The 18,522-nt window shown below is 43.7% G+C and overlaps 1 protein-coding gene across 1 annotated transcript in view; it reads left to right on the forward strand.

Annotated features, from left to right (window-relative positions):
- The first annotated feature begins 452 nt into the window (after positions 1-452).
- SF3B4 (splicing factor 3b subunit 4) overlaps positions 453-18,522 on the forward strand; it is a 91,298-nt gene continuing 73,228 nt past the window's right edge. Inside the window, exon 1 of the mRNA XM_069652413.1 lies at positions 453-600. Coding sequence (XP_069508514.1) covers positions 567-600 — 34 coding nt within the window. The 5' untranslated portion in view covers positions 453-566. The remainder of the gene's footprint in view (positions 601-18,522) is intronic.

Raw genomic sequence — 18,522 nt, forward strand, 5'->3', positions numbered from 1 at the left:
TACATTAAACTATTTCAAAAGGTAAACCGGAGAAAACGGTGTTCTGTTTGAGATTTTGATGCAGTCGTCTTCATCCTCGCAAAACATGGAGAGCGTAAACACAGTGGTTTGTACCATTTTAGTGTAGTGCTAGTAAGCGGGGAAAAGCAAATGTTATGTTATTTTGCATTTATATAGCGATGTTTATATAACCAAACATGCACATCTTGGAGGACAAGGGATGAAGGTGTAGTTAACACGCAAGTGAAACTCGACCACACTGCGAACTTGGTTGGCAACTAAGCCTTTCAGCTACCCAGTGCTCTCTCTGTAAAGAATCCCCGCTGAACCTCTTTAAGTGGTGCGCAGCAGGGTCTGCGCTGCATGCCTAGTTCGCAACACAACCTGCACCTCTTCCTTCCGTGCTTGATACGTGACGTGTAGTCACGTGCTGTTTATAGGCGTTGCTACGTTCTTTCCTCTAATGTAGACTAGTTGGTACCGTTCTCTAGACTGTCTTGGTTCAGGGGTTAGAGGTGAAAGGGACTACTTCCGGAATAGTGTAGTGCTCCTGGTTTCTTTAAAGAATGGCGGCGGGTCCTATATCTGAGAGGAACCAAGGTAAGGGAGAGTTGCAGATGCGAGCGGTGGCAAGGCGAGGAGAGGTCGGTTCCAAAAAAAACAGTTTTCACTTGTGCTCTGCTTCTCCTCTGGCTAATATTCGTTATCGTGAAAGCAAACATCTGCATCCCTAGGATTGTGGACTTGGGCATAGTTTCCAAATTTGTAATTAGGCTTGGGGGGAACCTTACACAATCAATCCATCCCATTGGAATGCATTTGACAGGATGAGCGTTGTGGACTGTCATTGGAGGAAACTGTTTTTTTTTATTTATGCAGTGCGGCACACAACTCCTAATAGAGGGTCGCTTCAGATTTATTTTGAGGGTAAAGACGTCTTGTCCAGTCTTGGGGGCGTTCTGTGTATTTGAAGAGGGCGAGGGTGGCGCCACAGCGAGCCTTTGACTGCCAGTATGATGAGCACCCTAACCCATACGTCCTTCTCGGGTTCAAAACATGTTTGTAAAGTTATTAAAATGTTTCTTGTTTTCTGGTCCTTTCCTTGCATTGTTTGTAGCCTGAGCATGATTCACTTTATTTAACTCAGCCACAGACATCCATATTTGCCAACATTCTGTGACCAAAAAGATGTAGGATTTTTCAAGTTTCAGAAAGAATGCTGACATAACGGGACAATACAAAACATACATTGTTGGTACTACTGGAGCATTCCAAAATACACAGCCCTTCAAACAACACGACATGGAAAGATGTACAAATAACATGTATACTTCTGAATGGTAAGTTAACACCAAATTCAATAACCTAACTTTAAAGAAGATACTCACACAGAGCTGGTAGGCAACGTTTGCCACTGTTCTGTAGCAGCAGGCTAGGAGTACATACTTATTCCTGCAGTGCAAGGTGAATACTGAATGACAGACTGACATACATGCCAACATTCTGACGAGCCTGGGAGGGAGATTTCTACAGAGAAATCGGGAGACAACAATTTCCCCATAGGAATGCATTGGGGAAATTACTATTTTAGGCGGGAGAACGTGAAAAATAGCATTATTTTTCCCCAAAAAATCGGGAGTCTTCCGCATAAACTGGGAGGGTTGGCATGTATGGACTGATGCCCTCCTTCGTCTGATAGGCAGATGCTGTGTTATGGTGGTACGCTTTGCCACTTGTCTTCAGTGGAGGTTCACCAAAAGTCTGTCCCAGCAAGAGTGCAGGGCAGAGTCGTGTAGCTGTCAGATCAATGGATTGATCTAAGCCGATCACTCAAAGTAATCACGTACCCGTCCACAGACAAATTGTGTTGCATGCTTTGTCCTAGGCCCGTTCTCAAGCAGCCTGCCTGCCTTAGTCACATAAATTACCTAAGCAGTTGGATCTGTCACCCAAATCTGTAGGTTGTAAGCCTACTTAAAAAGCAGTAGCCTACTACCTAAATCAGTAGGGTTGGCAAGTATGGACATCGCCTACAAGATAGGCCCTACAGGGAATGTCGGATGAACTCCTTTTTTTTTTTTTTTTTAAACCTGAATTTCTCACAACACACATAAGGCAGCAGTGCCCTGAATGCAATAACACATCATGTGTTATTCCTTTCTACCGCTGTAATTATGTTAAATTGTGTTAATTTAGCTACATTGATGTTTTGTTGATGTTGCAGCATATGCAATGTGCGCGTTCTCACACAGTGGTAGCAGCCAGTCGCGTAATGCGTTAATGTTTTGGAACTATTTCAAGAACTGTATTAGACTTGTATATTTCTGGATTTTGGTGGGTAGTCAATCAAAGCACTTCCAACGTTTGCTTGGTTCAGGATAACCAGCCCTCGAGAATGACAGTCCCGTCGAAAACACATATTTGCATTATTTACCTTTCCCCTGGAAAGCTCCTTCCCCCTCCCTAACCCATAGAAGTTCATAATCTTAAAATGTTTCGATTTTGCCTCGCCAACTGACACAATTGCCAAGGATCAAAATGTGCATTATCTAATGATCATTAACTAGTGCGGAGTAAGGAATGGTGTGCTGTGTGCATGTGGAGAATTGATGATGCAGTGTGACTTCTGCTTGGCTGGTAGCTTGCCATTTCCCCCCCCCCCCCGCATGTGGAGCACAAGCGACCTGTAGTTCAGCCAAGTTCGACTGCACACAAGAAAAACTAATTTTGGTGGCTTAACACAAAACTTTCCAAAAAGACATACAGACTTGACTTTGGATTGTTTTGGAAAATATTGTCTCTTATTCAGAGGGTTGAACAGATTAGCACCAATCCTTTGCAAGGACCTGGGATCTGGTCTGGCGCACAATCTTTTTGTGGTTTCTGCAAGCCTGTCCATTTTTTTTATATATATATATATATATTTTTTATAGATGACCGAACATTGATTAGTAATATCTCAGGGATTTCCCAGAGCAATATGCAGACCCACATATCACGATTTAGCCCCTTGGGTCCAGGTCCACAGACATGGCAAGGGTACTTCCTTTATTGTACATACACAGAAAATATATAAACAAGTTTGTCAAGTATAGTCTAACTCCACAAGTTATTTTTTGTAATACAATCTTTGAACCTAGTAGTTCATGAATATCTTCAAGTTCCTTTTCACATCAGGCAGTAATAAGATTAGTCCCTTCCTGTGACACTGCTCCGCCAGTACCACTGATCTGAACGTATCAGTAGATATGCTGGGCTGGAAGCAGGAGGCAGGTTCTAGTATGTGGTTGGATGTATGTTTTTATATTGGGAGTGTATGTCTGTTTTTAGGGAGTAAAAGTACCTGGTTCACTATATGTATGGCTGTGTATAACCTAGGTGGTATTTGAAGTGGTCTTTGTACAACCCCATATCACCATCATCACAATGATTACACAAGCATTGAGAAAGCCAATAGGTCTGCCTTTATTACATGCCACTTTCAGCTTTTATGCAGCTACTTTTATAAATGCCCAGTGATTTCACCCTCCACACCCCCCCTTGTGCATCCATATACCATTTAATGCCGGGCACAGCCTCAAATGAACATATATGGCCATTGTATGCCTCTGCAGACATTCATGCCTATCGAGAGCCAGCATATGCCCAGTCCCGGACCTAAATTACGAAAATGCCTCACTGAAAGCTGATGCCACAAACAGTGCCGTTGAATATTCTAAGTAGCAGGACATGGGAGACGTAGAAATTCAATTCATACAATGAGATGAAAACTTACTGTAGTAACGTGTATGTAGGCATGTTTAAATAGGGACAAGTGAAAATGAAACATATTTGCAGGTTTACGGCTCATAACATTTTGTGAACTGAAAGTGTAAGAGATAATGGCCGGCACAAATGGGTACATGTAGTGATTTTTGCACTTAAGATTTGTAGGCAGAATTCATATTTTCTGGCATAAGTACATTTGATGTGCCGGTTGAATTATGTGTTTACATTAATCTGACAGATCTGCGATAAACTTTACACGCTATACTTATGTGTTGTTGAAGATGACAGTAGCTCTATGCCTCAATTGGGGTGCATTTTAACATAAATCGAGTGATACTTCCACACCTTCAGCCTCTTGCACAGTAGGAGTGTGGTGATTACCAGTCTGTTTGAATACAGGTATTTAGAGAGAGAGCCTTGACACAGCAAAGTAAATGCAGTAGATGGCCTGCAGTTGCAATTTCTATATAGTAACACATTTGGTTTAACGATACAATAACATTGACACAGCGTATAAATTGTGGACGGCTATCAGTTGCCATAATATAGTAACTCATTCGGCAACGCGACACGACTCACGTGTACATCTATAACGTGGAAGTCAAGGTTACCAACCCACACAACTATTTTTTGCCGTCTGGAAGCCGCCGTGTGCAGCGAGAATGATCTGCAGAACGGTTTTATCTACCGGTAAGTTTATTCGATCATGACTCCATTATACAGACGTAGTGATGTGCCCATTTTGAGAGCATATGGTGCAATATCGCTTCCAAGGCTCCCTTCATTGAAGACGACTGAAGGAGGCATGCAAGAACGTTTTGTCGACGCCAACATTGCAACATACGCAGGTTTTTCGCCCTTATCAGCAGACAAGTTTCCAGTCTACGGAAAAGCCTTATAGTAAGCATCTACATTACTAAATTCCGTACATTGAGCGGTTTGGATACGGCACACTTTGAGTTAGATATTTCCCGATATTTTTTTTTCTAGTGTGAAGTTCATCACGGTATATATAAAGCTGAGTGTGCAGTGACGACTATGAACGGAGTGGATTCCACACATGTACACATGGAAAGGGTGAGCGACCATCATATTTGTTTCATCATATGGTGACCCTTACGTTTTATTACTGCAGAAAGTATGTGGATAGAAAGATTGCAGGGCACTAGCACCCACATGCCGCAGATAACCGAAGCATGGAGGCAATTTATTTTTTGTATACTCGCAACAGCTAATTGATGAAATATCACTGACCAGACATACATACTTGAACTGATTGAGTTTCATTATTTGTTACATTTTAGTTGCATGAAGATTTTCTGTATGAAGTTTTATTGACCCCCTGATGAAGAGCTTTTACAGCTTGAAACGAAACGCCTTGGGCATTGCAACAATAAAGGAAGAAAAAAACGAATTTACATTTCAAGATTCATGATTGTATTGAAGTTGTGAAACATAAATTAATGTTGAATGTTGCTATGGTATTCAGATGAGTTAAACAATACATTCACTACGACCCGTTCATATTGAATTCTCCATAGGATCTACGAATTTACTATTATTATTTCTCATAATAGTTTAGCTATGTTAGCTATTGATAGTGTGCAGGGGATGGGAGTTCCCCTATTGTGGGAACTTTTTTTGTCTCTTTAAATAGGGACAAGTACATCTGCAGATGTATGTGCTCAGACGTGTCCATCATAAACCAGACTGCCTTTTTTTGTGAAGTGTATTTCTTGAAATGTATAACCTGTTCAACAACATATCACTTCATATAACAAAATAAGAAGGCGGATCTTAAACATGCAAATAATTTTATACCATAGGGAATGGTTCGAGCAATGGCCAAAATGCCTGCCTGATCTAGACACTCCACAGTTGACCCTAGTTTTATATACAATCCTAATGTCACTCGTCTGGTGAAAAAGGGATTCATGTGAAACAGGATTCAAGGTGCTAGTAAAATGGGGTTAAAAGATGTTGTCTTTCATATTCTTTGAGTGTACTGAAGACATAAATGAAAACTCATAATGTCCTGACCAACGTGCACCCTCGTCGTTTCTAGAGCAAATGACCACAATGGGTCTGGGTCTGATGACTGTACATATGAGACAATGGGCCATCAAAGTATATTTTGTTTTAAGATTTCTTTTATTATTGCTTTTACTGCATCAACCTGTGTTTTGACCCGTGCAGTGACCACAAAAGTGATGGGTGGAAGCTTTCAAATGAATTTGAACCACTGGCAATTGCTCTGGGCAACCTTCCACACCACCGTTTTTTAGCCTGTCTGCACCATTGCAAAAGGTGTCCAGCAATGTGCAAATCAGTCAGCTGCCGCCACCAATGGTAGCAGCCCAGCCCAAACTGCTAGGCCAGGTCCCCTCTGCACAGAAAACCAAGCTACCCCAGACATGTTTCAGCCTTGTTGGACCTCCTCAGTGAGGTGCAGCCTGGTTCCCTATGGCGCAGCGAGCAAGGGACCCACGTCTGGGCATACCATCTCTCACATGGAGAGACAAACTGTGACCACAAAAGTGATGAGTGGAAGGTTCTTTTTCAAGGCTAAGATTATAAAAGATGTGATTATTGATCAATATCACAAGTATTTACAATGAACCTAGTTAAAGAACATCAACAATAACACTATAAAAAACATAGTCGAAGAACAAAACTGCAGAGGGGCAATGAAAAAGACAAAATGTACATCTATAAAATGCATAAAAGCCGTGGCATATATAAATAGAACTGCCAGTGTGGACGAGTGTAAATCCATACTCAACAACACCCTATATTGTGAATACCAATAATGTTACAACCGGGAATGACGTGTATGAATTCATTCATGCATGCATGTTGGTTCTATGCACAGAAAGTGTAATTATCCGTTGTCACAGATGCAAAGAGAAACGGATAGGATTCCTCAAACATCCACAAGTGAAAATAAAAAAGTGCTGGGTCTAAAATACAACTTTAAACAGAGAATCCTCTAGTGCCAATAAATACCTTAATCAAAGCCTTCACTCAAAACACTTCCATACCTCCTGAAAATGTTCCAGTTGACCTTCAATCGTGTAATTTTCCAAATCTGTTCAGACTTTCGTATGTTAGAACAGTGTTGTAATTGGCTTTGGTGTGTGAGGTAGAATGGCGTGATGTCATGTGGGATGTGGGAGTGGGTTTGGTGACCAGATTCTATAGTTCTGAAGGACAGTTATAGGATACTAGCTGGCAAGGGTGGATGCTCCAGTACTCTGTCCATTGATCTTACCTGTGCTCACAGTCGGGGAATAAACTCACAAGTAAACTTACCTCCTGGTGGTGTGTGAGCAGGCAAAACCCATTACTACACTGGAGACATGGTGGTCTTGGCTGCTGGGAGGGGGCAGCAGGGGATGAGATACTGCCATCCAGCAGTGAAATCCATCCAGGAAGGTGCCAGCTGCCCTTGGTACCAGAAGGAGCTGGTCCTGGGCGATCCTGCAGGCCGGGTGGTGCAGGAGCTGCAGTGCAGTGCGTGGCTGCAGCAAATCTGGTCCCTGGAAGGCGACCAGGATGTACAGGTCCGGGGCATATGCAGGCCTGTTATCAGAGCCATGGGTGGGTGCTGTCAGCAGGCCTGGTTGTGAGGAGGACGTTCGGTGCTGAGGTACTGGGTGCAAGAGGACGACCAGTGAGCATTTTCCAGGCGGGCACCTCGGGAGAGGAACGGTCACCCAGTGTGGTGCAGAACCAGGGCAGAAGCTGTTGTCTGCTGGTGATCAGGGCTCAAGGAGGTCAGCGCGCTGTCCGAGTGGGCAGTGTAGGGGCTGCCGCTGTCTTTCAGCTGCCGGCGACTGCGCTTTGGATGGTAGTATCCTGCTGGTGAGAGGCATGTATGGAGCGGAGCAAGAGGAGGGCTGGTGGACGGCAGGGGGATGTTCGCTGTTCTACAGTCACTACACCAGTGATGACGTTTGTTTGTTTTAATATTTGTAATGCGCGCCAGACCCGATGGTATCGGGGCGCAATAGGCATCAATAGATTGTTCAGCTTAGTTACATTGCTGTGCAGGAACAAGTTTATACAAGATGAGAAAACTTAGGGCATAAGAATAATTACAAGAATGTACAGTAGATAAAGCATAGTGTATGTGGTCATATTTACATATTTATACAAAATACACAATGCATGATACCTAATGAGCATATTGTGTGGTAGTGGAGTGATTAGAGGTCGTTTTCCTTGTTCCAGTTAATTAGGTTAGACCTAAAGCGAGGATAGGGTAGGTCTTCCCTCAGGGGAGGTGGGAGAAAATTCCAGTATTGGGCAGCTTTAACCGGGAAGCTGTTACCACCCGTCTTTGTGCATTTAAATCTAGGCACTGTTAGGAGATTGGCATTGGCAGTTCTTGTGGGGCGGGTGGAAGACTACCTCATAAATCTAGCTATGAGGTATTGTGGGGCGTCGTTGTGGAGGCATTTATGTGTCATGGAAGCTGTTTTCAGGAGAATTTTATCTTTGGTGGAAAGCCAGTTATTGTTTCTTCTAATAGCAGAAATATGAGCTTTCTTAGGGAGGCCTAGGGCTGCTCTTAGAGCATTATTTTGCAAATTCTGGATTTTGTTGGTAATATATTTATTACTCCTAAATATAGGGCATTGCAGTAATCCAGTTTAGACAAAATAAGGGCTCTCACGAGGGTGATACAATTATTAGTGGAGAGGAAAGGCTTGGCTCCTCTAATTAACTTGCATGTATAAGCAGTAGATGAGGCCATGGAATTAATTTGTTTTTTAAATGTTAAGGTAGAGTCAAGGTAAAAGCCAAGGGTGTTGACTTCCTTTGCTACTGTAATGTTATTGTCATCTATTCTGTAATTGTGGCAAAGTTTGTTGAGATTGGATGAGATGCCGGGGATAAGGAGTTCCGTTTTCTCGTCATTCAGGCATAGCATGTGCGAGGCCATCCATGCATGAATGATGAGGTACACTCTTGAACGTCAAATCCTTCTTGTAATATCCCGTCAGCGGGATGAGGATCTGGGTGTTATCAGCATAATTAGTGTAGGTGATACCCAGACCATCTAGATCGTCAAAGAGGGCCTTGTGCTATATTGTTGTTGGGAGTGGGTAATGGCATGGCTTCTAAGATGAAGGTTATCAGGTGATGATCGGACCAATGTTGTGGCGTTATGGATGTGATGGAAGTCTGGCAGTTATGCTCAGCAATCCAGTCAAGAGTCCTTCCTTTAATGTGGGTTGGGAGCGACACTTTTTGTGTAAACCCCAGTTCAGCAAGGGAATCATTAATTTGCACGGCATTGTGGCATAGAGGGTCGTTATACCCTAGGTTCAGATCACCTAGGAGGAGGCAATGTGAAGAGTTTTTGAGGTTATCTGATAGCATGGTGGTTAAGTCTTCTTCAAAGGATCCTAGGTGGCCAGGAGGTCTGTATATGAGGTGGATGGTCGGGGTTTGAGTGTTGGAGATGGGAAGTTTGACTGTTAGTGTTTCACAAGAGTCAAGGTTTTGTGACGTGGTGAGTATTACGGCTAGGTTAGTTTTAGCGATTATGGCAAGGCCTCTACCTCAGGATTTTGTTCGATCTATTCTAAGGAGGGTATAGTCCTCGGGAATGGCTAGCATGATCGCTGGGCCAGCTGCTGTGTGGAGCCAGGATTCGGTAATGGCGAGGAAGTCAATTTTTTCGGTTTGAAGTAGGTCAGCGATTTCTGTGGCATGGGCAACCATGGAGTGGGCGTTTATGAGGGCACCTTTGATACTAGTCTGGGTGGTTTCAGTAGGCAGAGCCTGGGCGTTATGGGGGCGTTTAGAGAGGGTGATGGTTTCTTGATTGGGCCGACTGTTATTTGCTAATGAGAGCTTGGTGGCAGTGATTTTGCGGATGGATTTATTAGTAAGGGATTGAGGGCTGCCTGTGGTTCTAGTAGTGCTTGTTCTGTGATAGCATATGGTTTTTGCCAATGGTTCGAATATTTTGGGGAGCCTGGCACAGTTTATAATTTCTTTGATGGAGGCAGCAGGGTCTGGTGTCCAGATTGGGCTACCTGGGAAGAGTATTGTGGGATGACGCCGCAATGCAGGGATTGGTCACTGTTGAGAGGTAAGTAGGTGACATGGTGACGTTCCGGGTGCAAAATAGATTAAGGATAGTCCTCAATAGGACCGTGTAAATAGTTGGTAGATGCATAATACGCACTGTCTAGGCACCTATAAAGTGGATCAGCAGGTAGTGACAGTAAATGTTCATAAGGCAGAGAAAGAGGTGGGCAGGTCTAGGTGAAGGCTAGTTCAACAGTAGTCGGTGGGCCAAATGGTGTGCTAGTACAGTCACAATGCGAGTAGGCTGATATACGGTTTAAATCCAAAGATGCGGTAGTGTAGAAGGTTGGAGAATGTTGGCCCTCCATGTCAGTGCGTGGGGTGCGCCGGTGTCAACTAAGGCCCATTGGATTGCATGCGGCAGAGTCAGGAAGGAGGTTGCCTGAACATTGCAGAGGCTGTGACGAGGGCAGTGTCTGTGACCTTCCTGAGTCAGAGAGAGTGCTCACTGCCAGTTTAACATGCTATGTCACCAAGGTAGTAAGGATATTGGGGCCTGCTGGATTCCAATATTGGTGTTCAGCCGCTATTGGCAGGAAGTGTGTGATGGATGTGGATTTTGCCCGAGAGATGTCTTAACTTTTCGGAAGGGTGGGCTGACATTTGCAAATGTGCGTTGTTTGCACTGGTTGTAGTTGGTCTTTCAAGAAACCTATGCTCAACCTGAAGAGTTTGGTTAATGATTTGTGAAGATTTCATATGTCGATTTAAGAATCTCGTGTTGGAAGTGGAGGAGTAGGCTGGGATCTGCCTGTGTCGGGGAAGGCTGGTGATTTAGTTGTTTGTGTGTTGTGGCCTCAGGGTTAGTGATATTACATAATGGGGTTGGTCACCGGTAAATGTTTGTTTGGGGTCTGCTTAACAACTCTGCGAGTGCTTTTGGTGTGAACCCAGGGTGCCCGTTTAGCTATAATTGCAAATTGCATTCATGATGTCATTGTTTTTCCTTTTCAGGTGGGGAGGCATAGACCTGAGGGAGCAGGGTTGTTTCCTTGTTCTTGATTATTTTATTGACTTTTTTCTGCTGCAGGTGTTTTGGGGGATTTGAAATTCCACGGACAGGTGGGTGCGGGGAGCTGGTTATGCTTAACTGTAATTATATGATGTATTGCTTAACATTTTTTATGTGTTTGTCCTTTGCTCCTTGCTTCTTTCCCCCCCCCCCCATCTGTGTGTTTTTGTCCATGTGTTTGCATATGTGAATGGTGTAGGGTGAGTTGCTGAATGCCGGGTGGGTTCTGCAATTGGTGTCGGCTGTTGGTTGCAGCTGTTTTCACTGTGTGTTTTACATTGCTTGGTGATTACATAATGCCGGGTGGGTGCTGAAGGATTGCAGTGGCTGTTGGTTACAGCCGTGTGTATACATTTTCACTGTTGGTTACAGTGTTTGATATATTACCGAAAGCCGGGTGGGTTCCGTGAGTGATGGTATTGGATTTTAGTTTTCACTGTTAGTTATAGTGCCTGGCGTAGAACGCCAGGTGGGTTCTGTAGGTTGTGATGGTTGTTGTGGGTCATGATGGCTGTTGGTTACAGTGACCTATTTTATGGTGTAGTGCGTGTTCTGGTGTCCGCGTTCTTTTGCGTAATGCCTTAACTAGGTGGTGGTGTGTGAGGAGGGAGCGGAGTTGTTGTTTTAGTTCCAATTGGTGTTGGAATTGTTTTGGGATGTGTTTCCAGTTGGGAATTGAGTTTGGGTTTTCATTCAGTCTTGGATTCATTTTCGTTGGTGTCCGTTGGCGTTTCCATACCAGTTTCAGTTTGCTGGGGCTTGTGCATGTGGTAACACGTTTACATTTTTCATCGGGGCAGGTTCCAGTTTTTCTTCTTTGGTGAAGCGTATTCGCTTTAGGCGTTTGACCATGCTATCTCTTCATGTTTTCACGTATGCGGGTGTGACCATATAGTGGTGTTGATGTTATTGCTTCGTGGTGAACTGTCTATCGCCATGGGTTTTTCCTAGTTCCTGTTTCCGCAGAGGTGGAGTGCATTGGTATGACACCACTGTGTTTGGTGTTGGGCCCGCATGTGTTGGGAGTTTCGTGAGGGTCTTTATTGGTCTGCGTGCCGGCCACACGTAGGTTATGCGAAAGCTGGTGTGTGAGATGTGGATCCTTTCCTTTTGTGATTGTTAGGGAGGGAGAAGTGTTGTAATTGGCTTTGCTGTGTGAGGTGGAATGCTGAAGTGTGTTGAGTGACCAGATTCTATAGTTTTGAGAGGTACAGTTATGAGATACCAGCTGGCAAGGATGGGTGTTTCAGTACTCTGTCCATTGATCTTACCTGTGCTCAGTCGGGCAGTAAACTTACCCCTTGACTCGAACTCTAGTATATACAAAAGTGGGGTTGTCCTTGATAATGCTTGACCCAGAGATGCCAAGGTTTTAAAAAAATATTTAAAACTGTTTGTCGGTAGTATAACGCGTAATCATTCTGACACCCTTGGCAGGGGGTGGGGGAGGCACTTGTGAGGTGCCTTCCTCTTGGGTATCAAATTCTTTGTCCTTGCTCAAACCTTTCTCTTGAGCCTGATACCATTGATCTCTATCGTAACCTAGTTCTTGAAATCGCTCAATAAGAGTAGCACATTCTTGCCTAAATGACTGCTCTGCAATTCCCATGTGCTCAAATAAATTCACTAGTCGGTATATTGTTAATCGCAAACTTTCAGTGACAACTGGTAGCTAAGAGTACTGAATTGACTTCCGTTGCCTTTCTAAAGGTGGACGATTGGATCCTATTGGCCCCAATATATAAATGTATAAATGTACATCAAGGATGTTTATTTCAGTAGGTTGTGTTGTATGTTAAATTAATGACAAAACGATTGGAATTTAGATACCTGATGAACTAGGATAGGCATTTCTCGGTATCTCTCCGTTTGAGAGCGAGATCTATGAAACAATGCCACGTGATATGTTGAGTGAATTCCTCATGCGAGTAGAGATGAACTTTTTCATAGATTCCCATAAAGGTTTGGCAATGATGGTGCATAATTGGTACCCATAGCAACTGCCTTAATTTGTTTATAGATCTAGTGACAGATTGGGTGTGGCTAACGGTCAATGCCTGGCGCCTGTTTGTGGGTAGACTAGATTACTCCCAAACCAGTTAACATGATTTGTGTGTGTTAAAGCCAATTCAGGAAACTGGTATGGGCGATTGGATGATGTCTAAATCTCCCCATACCAGGTAAAGAACAATTCTGCGGGCAATCCACCAAGTTGTGCTACTGTGAAATTGGTATTCACTGCCTGACAGTGAGCAGATCGAAGCCATTCATACAGTGCCATTCTACAATGGATGGGAATATTGATTTCCTGATGAGAGCTGTCTTCTGTACTCACTATAACCTCTTATTTTAAAAAAGCTTTTTAGAAACAATACTTTTGCCTGGTCCATTTTATCGTGACTAGGCCTGAGGTTATTCAATTAGTAATGCTATGGTCATCTCGAAGACGTTGCATCTGTTACGGGTGCCACCTGACTTGATTGCCTGTGGTCAAGCATGATTTCTGCCCCTTCTCTCCACCTCAGGTGAGGCTGTGGAACGTGAGCATGGAGTCAGTAGTCATGTTTTATGATAATATGCACCCCAGAAGGTTACATAGCGCTTTGTGCCCATTAACATAATTTATCCAATACTGCCAGGAAATGTGTCAAATTCTTTGGAATCAAAGAGACACCATTCTTATGCATTACTCAGAAAATATGCAATTGACAATGAGGGTATTAGGTTTATATATTTAATATCACATCTATCTTCTACAAGATCTGATTTGCATTGCACATGCTATGATAGAAGTGTTAGGGAGAATTCTCACACAAGTGCTTAATTCCCTCTAACTTAGAGCCCTCCAGCTCTTTTGCTATATTTTGGGGCTTTGAACTTTTCATTTTGTGTGCGTTTTACTTTTGTGTTCTTTGGTTATGAAGTTTTAAAACAACTCCAGTGGCATCATCTTTTTCTGTGTGTCACACAGCACCTTCAGTGCACAGACTCCCCAAGGTTTAAATACCTTCTCTGGGATTGACTACCGTCTCCCAGAGCATGTAAAGATAAATTGGCTTTACTAGTCTCTTTAAATTTACTGACTCGGCACACACTATCTTCCTATGGAGTGCCGAAGGGGTTGCTTAGCTTCCCCTGAGTCAAAATACTCATGTAACAGTAAAATCTTACCTTTTCCTACTTTAAATGGCTGGTGGCAGTGGTTTAGATAAAACTACCGTGATTTTTCGCAACCGCTAACAACGGTCGTAAAAATCGGGTCAGCCATGTTTTTCAATATGGCGCCCAAGACCTATCTGTAAAAACAGACTCCGGTCATCTTTTTTCGCCATTTCTTTTAGGAAAAGGTCTTCTTGTGTTTGTCTCTGTGCACCAAGCCAGGTTTGGTCCCTTTGTTTGTTGGCCTTTGGCGGGCTTCAGTGCTGAAGCCCTCCTCTGGCGTCTTGAGTGTCTGGGGTGGACAGGGTGTGAGGGAGGTGCCCGAAACTCCCTGTGCTTAGTCTCCTAGGAGACATGAATGTACTCTGGCGTGATTGGCTGGCTGGCTGGCTGGCTGTCCGGCAAGGACAGCCACCCTGCTGTGTGAGTGACAGCCAGGCTGGAATGAATGGGGGAAAACTGTTTAAAAGCAGGTCTCTGGGACTTGGAAAGCAGAGTCAACCACTGGAACGAAAGAAACGAAGACGAGCTGAAGGAAGAGGACTGCTGCATGCAACTCCTGGACGACCGGTGAAGCCCTGCTGCAGGTCCGAATTGCCTGAAACTCCAATCGACGGAGAATACCTTCAAGGTTAACTTCTTCCCTTGAGTTTGGTGGGAACAACCAACTCGTAAGCCACCTGGACACCGTCCCCAACTGGTCGAATTTTCATCAGAGTGCTGTTGAAAACCGGATAGCCAGTGGGAAGGAAACCAGCTAGTGAACTTAAAGGCACTCCCACCTTAAACCGACGACTTGCTACAGCTTTTGGCCTCATCCCTGGGCAGTGCAGGAACCTCCCGACGTTCTCCTTCTTGTCCCCACGACTGAAGCTCAGGAACAGCGAGATGGGCTCGAACTGCCAGGAACAACTTCCTCAGCTACAGCTTTCTTCATTTACAAGGTACTGTGCAAACGCGGTCCAGAACTATTTTCGGCCATCGGGAAAATGCGTGAAACTTTCATCAACTTCGAATGCTTGTTCTTCCCTAAACACTCGTCAAACTTTTCACCTAGCCAAATTCTTCTAAACTCTGTAGCAAAGACTTACCCGTTATCTACCGGAACTGTGCTATCCTATACCAAGCCTCTAATCCATTGACTTTGGCCCAGGCATATGAGAAGAATTGCTGGTTGTATTTAACTGAAACTCTTTGCGCTGCCTATGAATGTATTTGGGCTGTCTATTCTTCTAACCGTGTCTTTTTATCCCTTTAAGAAGTATTTGAAGTGCCGTTTTGCTACCACTTCGTTTTAGAGCTAAACTGGTTCAATTACTTACAGGTTGGATTTTTGTGGTGTATTAGTGTGTGATATTGAGCTGCCTATGCTAGTGTAATGTTTTCTAACTGAGTAAATAAATGTATATTCTTTTACCAAGAAACCTTGTGTAAGTGTTTACTTGAATCATTGTATCAGTTGGTCCTTTGTGTAAGTTGTTCTACTGCTCACTTAAAGGCATGGTCTAGTAAAAAATGTTATTGTCCCTACGGGTCGGCCATGTTTTTTTTAAACCTAAGTGGCTCGATTTTAGAAAACTTTCCTATGGACCTTACCCGAGTTTTCGTCCATTAAACGCACGCGAAAACAAGCACCAGGGAGCCGCCATTTTCTGATAATCCTATCTTTTCCCCGATCGCCCTGGCTGACCTGCTTTTGCGGCACTAAATCAATTCTCCCGCCCCTGAGCCTGACATTATCAAAACATTCATATTCCCCACCTCTCTCCGTGACGTTACTGTGCTGCGTAGGCAAACGCGCCCAGTCGTCTTCTACGCGACTCCACACAGAACCCGGAAACCAACACAGATCAACTCACAACACAGCGCGCCACAATTCGGAATATGAAACTGTACTTTAAAATGAAACAGCAACATGGTACATTTGGTAAAGTACATTTATTTGACATTAAATGTTTAGAGCATATTCAGCAATTGCCATATGAACTCCGGAAGCCATTTATTTTCTTTTATCTGTATCCGCAATAACTGTTCCGTTTCATCTTGAGTCACGCGCTGTTCCTTTATGGTACACAGGGTGTTCATTTTCGTAAAAAGAATCACTTTGGAAGCACGGTGAACCGCAAGGCTGTTCCATCAACTAGGCACTAGTCCAGCCTAAAGGTTATGTTGCTTCTAGCCACTAGTACAGCGTAAGGGCATGTGGGCCCTTGGCGATCGTCCCATAATATGGTGATCGTGCTGCAGTTGTTGACACGAAGCTGCAGGTGTCTGCTGAAGAATCCATCCGCCGGTGTCTCAAACGGATGGCAGTGGCAGAATGGGATCAAATACCTGTTATGAAAACAAAAAAATGATAATTAGTCTCGCTAGCCGAACTTCATTAATGTTACTCATTTTATTTATTACGGCCGATCATAAACTATTTGCTTGCAAGGATAGTTCAATGGAGTATGTTCGTCTCTAAAATCAATGCGAAAAGTAACGAGATAAATCGAGGCCAACACACAATGATAAACGACAGTTAGTCTACATGCGTGAGGAATGATATGATATATGATATGGCATTTGTAACGCGCCTATACTCAAGTGTTTCTAGGCGCGACGAGGCAGGTGGGGAACAAGGGCAGACAACAACGATCCTACTAGGCCAGGTGTCTTTCTGATCGCGCATGGGGAAGGGCTGTACATAGTTAGTTGAATACAAATTAAATAATAGGGCCAGCTGGTGGCAAGTGCAAGGTAAATGCCAGGAGAAGGGGCTGAAGGATACAGAGACAGTTTGGTAGTGCAGGTAGGCAGTGCAGGGAAAAGTGGCTGGGCCAAGGACCGAGATCGGTGAGACCAGTGGACCTGCATGCCCATGTGCCCACTACGAACAGTTTTACTTGCTTTTCCTAGCTCTTCATTCATTCATTTATTCATGCATCCATTCATTAAATCTTCATTCCGGTATAAAAGCGTGTAAATATTTACTTACATTATATTTGAAATTTCCATTGTGTCTCTTCGTAATGCAGTCTGTAAAACGGCCCGTGCTCTTGACAACAATTTTTCGTATACTGACCTAAAATGAAACTCGGTCTAGTTTCTGAATTTTCTGCCTTATCGTCTTACGTTATTGCGCACTCCCTTCAAATGTAGTTCTTTCGGCATGGTCCCTGTCTCAAGGTCAAAAAAACAATAGACCCTTATACTTCCAGTGCGACTTGTGGGCCTCATCTGGGCGCTGTCCTTCGCATTCTTTATTTGCAACATCATGTAGTATAGGCATCTGTGAGAACTTAAAGTTTAGAATCAGTCTATGTAGTGCGCCTCAATGTGCAAATGCGAACTGGCTTCTCTCCCAAATGCCACGGCCCGCTTGGCTGGCGCGTTCTAAGTGCCCCAATTTTGTCCCCGTTGTCTGCGAGCTTTGCAGCCCAAATTCAGACATTTAATTTTTGGCGGAAGGTCGGGGAAAGTATAAAGTATCACAGGAGTTGAGTTAAAAGTGAGATATATTGTTTGTTTGTTTTATTATTTGCAATACGCAAGCCTCCCCTCCGTTAACAGTGCGCAGCATTTACATTTACATGAGATGAGACATGAGAAAAATATATACATACACATATGTGAGGTGAATAGAGAGAATTCAAAGATGACACCCAGCTTGTTCGCCACCCATGATGGTGAAGGTAGGGGTTAGGTTTACAGGTACACTGTACAATAACATTTATTTACAAAAAGACAATCGTATTGCAATTATTTAAACCGGGATTTGTACTTCACAATCAGCTGTGCTTCGGGTGGGCATGGCACAGTCGCAATGTTCGGTGGTAATGGATCACTGCTCTGCACAGAAACGTCCAAAATTCCATATCTGTGCTTCTCTAACACAGCAACAATAAGGCCTTTCACAAAGTCGAATTGCATTTCATCATAGACTGGTTTGATCACCCATTGCTTACTTCGTTTTGAAAACACCCTAGTGTAGCGAGGCATCCTTACTTTACCCCTAGTCCTAGATTGTTCACGTCCGACATTGCTGTTATGGGCCAAGACCGCTAGTAGAGTGCGATGTTTCATGCCCTGAAAGCTAAAATGCAAGCGCTTTGGCCTGTACTTTAGGCACATATTGTGGAACACCTCCAAATCTCCTGTGTGACAGAATTCTGTCAGTCCTCTCAAATCTCTTGATATAGTTTTGTCAAACAATCTTCTCAATGGCTTTGTGTGTCGGTGAAGATGGAATCAACCACTTCTTCTTCCGTGCTTCCTCTGGGGACAAAGGGCCATGTTCACATTGTTGGAACTGTTCATTTGCTGTCCAGCGGTGAACGTTGGTACAGTGGTGCATCAGTGACCGCCATTTTTCAAGTAGTATTTCCACTGACCCCTCACAAGTTTTTGAGCTCCACCAAAGATGGTTGGTGGTAGAATGTGACCACTGCAAAATACTTTCAAAACCTTTTTTTTTCCCTGCAGCCGAGATTTTC

Source organism: Ambystoma mexicanum, chromosome 1p (assembly GCF_040938575.1).
Source record: "Ambystoma mexicanum isolate Mex_15411 chromosome 1p, UKY_AmexF1_1, whole genome shotgun sequence".
NCBI classification, from domain to species: Eukaryota; Metazoa; Chordata; class Amphibia; order Caudata; family Ambystomatidae; genus Ambystoma; species Ambystoma mexicanum.